Genomic DNA, 4,498 nt, shown 5'->3' on the forward strand with positions numbered 1-4,498 from the left:
TCACCTGAACAGGTCACCTGGACAGGTCGCCAGTCTGTCGCAGGGCAACACAGAGACACACACTCACCATCCACAGGGAGAACATGCAAACCATGCAGAAAGACCAGAGCTGGGAATTAAACCCAGAACCTTCTTGCTGCAAGGAAACAGCTCTACCAACCAGGACTCGGATTCTTCACTGCTCAGGCCGAGCGGGAAGAGATTTAATTGCACATCTGTGGAATCATACGTCACAAAACATCTCTAACAAATATCCCAAATCTCTCAGCTCTCACTGGATGCATCACTTTTATTGGGTTTCATCTCTACTGGTGTGTGTTTGAAAGTTTGGACCAATGGCATTGTTATTCTAGCTCTATTTGTACTTCATGTGTTTTTGGCCTTCCTGGAAATTAAAATCTGCTCAGATTTGTCAAGTTGTTGTTCCTCGTCTGTCCAAACAGTAAATCCTTCTGACTCAAGTTGGCTCTGGCTGGTCTGAGTGACCTGACCCTGTGCCAAACAGCTTGAAAATATCATTTTCTCTCTAACAATAATCACTAATAATCACCAATATTATCACAGCAATATTCAATGAGAAGAACTAAATCTGAACTAATAACTTCTAGAATATTAGATTTTACCACTAATACAGCATGAAACTGGTAATTTTGCACATAATTGTACTTACTGGTACATGTTTACCTGAAAATATTCAAACAAAGATTTTTCATCATGGTGGGATTTCTCCCTCAAAAAGGCCTGAAAGACTTTGTCTGAACGGGCCGGATCCGGGATCTGAGCAGAACTGGCGGCCCAGGTCAGCCTGGAGGTCAAGCTGGAGGTCAGCCATGTTGGCTAACGCTGCACAGCAGGTTTGTTTATGGCTCAATTAAAGTCCAACCATGTGTGACAAATCCAGCGGGCAACTGGGAGACTTTATGTCTGAATCAAACCGACTGATCCTGAATCAAACCGATTGATTGTAAAGCAACAGAAAAACAGCTCTGCTGTCTGAACTAAATAATCTCTAGGATAAAAACTTGAGCCTTAAAAACTTATTGAAACTAAACAATTTTTATGGAGCCATTTCTGTTTGCTGGATCAATAAAACTGATCAAATCAATAACTGGTTTAAAGTCAATAAGTTTAGATAAAGCAACTGTTTGACACTACAGAACTCTGATAAATTTATCAAACAGGTTTGATTTTTGAATCAATAAAACATTTTAAATGTCAGGTGTTCTGACCATCTGTGCTACCTCGTCAGATTTTCCTACCGCAGCACGGATAGATGGCTATGTCTATCTGTCTGTGCTACCCATCTAAAACTGCTACTGCCATGTTTACAAACAGAAAACTACAGCAGGTTGTTAAATATATTGGATAACATTATCTGAGTGACTGAAGTGGAAGCTTAGGAGTTACGGTTAGCTTAGCATCGGAACAATTTATGACGAAACCACAAGAAGATCACTTCTTTCATCTGAATATCCTACCCCTTTAAAATGAAAAGCTATAGATGTATGCACTAATTATTAGAATATCTTACCTATTAAAAATATTTTAATTACAGAAGTGTTTGTAAGAATAAAACAATATCAGGCAGATTTTAAATTGAACAAATTCAAACTCTTTTTCACATTAATGCTGTAGAATGCAGAGAATAATGAACAAGAGTCGGTTACTTTTATCAAAAAGGTAAAGCTTTACTTGTGTTTAAGGATCTAAAATGTTTTAAGAGGGACTCGACATGGCAACCACTGAGCGCCAGGTTTCTCCTCCAGAACCGCTGCGACCCAAACGGACCGTTATCCTGGATCGGCCTGAATCACTCCACAGCAGAACACCAGGAAGGGAGGAGCCCGTCCTGCTACAGGGAGGGCAGTGGAGGTTTTAAAAGACGTTGAGCTCCGGGTCTGATGACAGGACCCCTCATGGGGTCCAAATGCAGAATGCCCCTCTGGCTCTTGACGCCCCTCTGGCTCGTGACGCCCCTCTGGCTCTTGACGCCCCTCTGGCTCTTGACGCCCCTCTGGCTCTTGACGCCCCTCTGGCTTGTGACGCCCCTCTGGTTCAGGATGCTTTCCCAGGACAGATGAACTGGTCCCCCTTTGGCTGGAACTGATGGGAGGTTTTGCTGGAACCCACCTTGACCAGGTGGGTTACCTCTGGCTTTAAGGGCCGTCTGACCCCCGGCCCCCAGCTGCTAAGAGAGGCTCCTCTCCTCCTGGCCAGGAACCGCTCCCAGATCAGCCGTCTTCACCCCCAGCAGTGCTGCTCACTGCGAACAGCGCCTCCTCCTGGTGCCCAGCAGAACAAGTAATGAGTCTCTTTGCCTCCCTCCATTCATCCCAACCAGGTGAACCCTGGTGGTTCTGGTTCTGGTCCCGGTCCCGGTTCCTGCTTAGCAGCAGCCTTCCTGTTCACCACTTTTCGCTGCAGAGCAGTTTTTATCCACAACACGTCCACCGACCTGCGCAGGTCACTGAAACGACAGGACAGCACCTGTTACACATCGACATGCTGAGCTTCATGAAAACAGTTTGACTCAACTGAAATATTTTACAGTACAGATAAAATAAATGAAGTAAAGCTTACCGTGATCTGCAACGACAAAAACAGACCAAACGAAACCACAGGCAGGACCAGAAATCTGCCGAGTCAGCAGAACGTGAGGCAACGCAAGTGGCACGGACAGAACACTGGGTCAGAACCGAGTAAGAACTGGGTCAGAACCTGCTGTTACCTGGGCTGAGCAGGATGACGGACATGGTGATGAGGGAGCAGACCACCAGTATGACCAGTAGGGCGATGGCGATGCCTTTCCAGTTCCTCTGAGGGGGGCTGACCGCAGCCAGGTCCTGCAACAGGAGAACCACAGTTACTCTGCAGAACCAGAACCTGGATCAGGACCAGAACCAGGACCAGAACCAGAACTTGCTTGCTGGGACCAGACTGGTCCCAGACCCCCAGACCGGACTGGTCCCAGACCGGACTGGGCCCAGAGTCCAGTCGTCACACTCCAGGATGTTTAATGCAGCCACACTATGAATTTTCCATCGGCCATCTTTACAGCCGTAAACGTCGCGGCTGCAGCTCCTCCCTCTCTGTTCGTCTCCTCATCCTGATAAAATCAGATTTTCACTCTTTATTTTTCTGAGACATTAATAAAAAGAAAAAGGCTTAAAAACCAAATGCTGCTGATGTGTGGTGGGGCGGCTGCATCCTGCGTTGCCTAGCAACAGAGACAGTTGGAAATGTAAATCTGATCAGCAAACAAACGCATCAACAACAAAATCTCATAAAGAGAAATAACAGAAAACAGCCACTGGAAGCAAAACATGAGCAAAAATGATCATAAAGTGAACAAATGAAGAAGTGATGGGAAGACGGTTTCAGCGATCAGAGACAAACTGAAACTACTGAACGTTACAGCAGCATAAGTGGATGTATTGTTAAAATCTGCTGGGTGTCCCAGTGTTACAGGCTTGTAGTTCCTCCTGCAACACTCTTCGGATCTTTGGTTCCAGCTGTTCTGGGTTCATATTTCTCTATTATATTATAATTTCCAGCCTGAATATTTGACTTTTCTGACGTTTCTTTAACATTCCAAGGCTGAAAAACTGAACCAGCTGATAAATCTGTAGCCATCCTCTGATTTTTAAACGGAAGCTTAGCCCCGCCCCCTGAGAAACACAGAAACTATCAGCAAAGTGGGCGGAGCCTCGTGGCACTGAGGGGCGTGGCCAAGCGTGTGATGCGGTGCTGCTAGCATAGCGGATTTGCTGTTATACCTGGTCACTTTTCAGATCCTCTAAGACTTTATTCAAAAATATATAACATGTTGGAAATATGTTATAACCCTAACCTGTTAGAACCAGGCAGAACCAAACAGAACCAATCAGAACCAATCAGAACCAAACAACCAATCAGAACCAGTGAGAACCAAACAACCAATCAGAACCAGTGAGAACCAATCAGAACCAGGTAGGCGGGTCCACCATCTGATCCTCCTGCTGATTCTTTGTTATTATGTTGTTGAAATCAGAGCAAAATCTGCAGCAGCTCGTCTCCATGGTAACCTGTGACCTCTGACCTATCAGTTAGAGACACCAACTGGCCAATCAGGTTGATTGGAGACGGATCTGACCTGAAGCTCAGGATGGTTCACCCTCCACAGAGTTATTCCTCCAGCTGGCCTGTAGGAGGCGCCGCTGTCAGTGGATCATATTTGCTCACATTTTCCAGGCTGTTTCATTTTCTCCATATTTCCCTCTGGATTATGAAGCTGCTCATTTAAAGCTCATTTTCTCCACAAAAACAGGAAAACAAACGAAGCCGTGGAGCTGAATCCAGGCCGATCCTTCAGCTGGCATCATGTTCACTGAAACACCATCACCAGGTCTGCTGCACAGCAAGCAGCTCAGAAATCTACACTGGGTCAACACTAGTGAACAAAGATGATTTTAAAACATTATAAACTTAAACACAGGAACCTAAAAATGTCTAATAATTA

The 4,498-nt window shown here is 45.3% G+C and overlaps 1 protein-coding gene and 1 long non-coding RNA gene across 2 annotated transcripts in view; one reads left to right on the forward strand and one right to left on the reverse strand.

Annotated features, from left to right (window-relative positions):
- The window catches only part of LOC107833665 (prisilkin-39-like), a 3,096-nt gene extending 2,586 nt beyond the window's left edge, over positions 1-510 (forward strand). The window contains exon 3 of the mRNA XM_016663509.1: positions 506-510. Coding sequence (XP_016518995.1) covers positions 506-510 — 5 coding nt within the window. The remainder of the gene's footprint in view (positions 1-505) is intronic.
- Positions 511-741: 231 nt separating this feature from the next.
- On the reverse strand, positions 742-2,880 carry LOC107833667 (uncharacterized). The gene is made up of 3 exons (XR_001659436.1): positions 2,729-2,880; positions 2,581-2,635; positions 742-2,467 (listed from the first exon to the last, which is right to left on the reverse strand). It is a non-coding gene; the product is annotated as an uncharacterized LOC107833667 (long non-coding RNA).
- Positions 2,881-4,498: the final 1,618 nt, after the last annotated feature.

Source organism: Poecilia formosa, unplaced genomic scaffold (assembly GCF_000485575.1).
Source record: "Poecilia formosa unplaced genomic scaffold, Poecilia_formosa-5.1.2 Scaffold424, whole genome shotgun sequence".
In the NCBI taxonomy this organism is placed as follows: Eukaryota; Metazoa; Chordata; class Actinopteri; order Cyprinodontiformes; family Poeciliidae; genus Poecilia; species Poecilia formosa.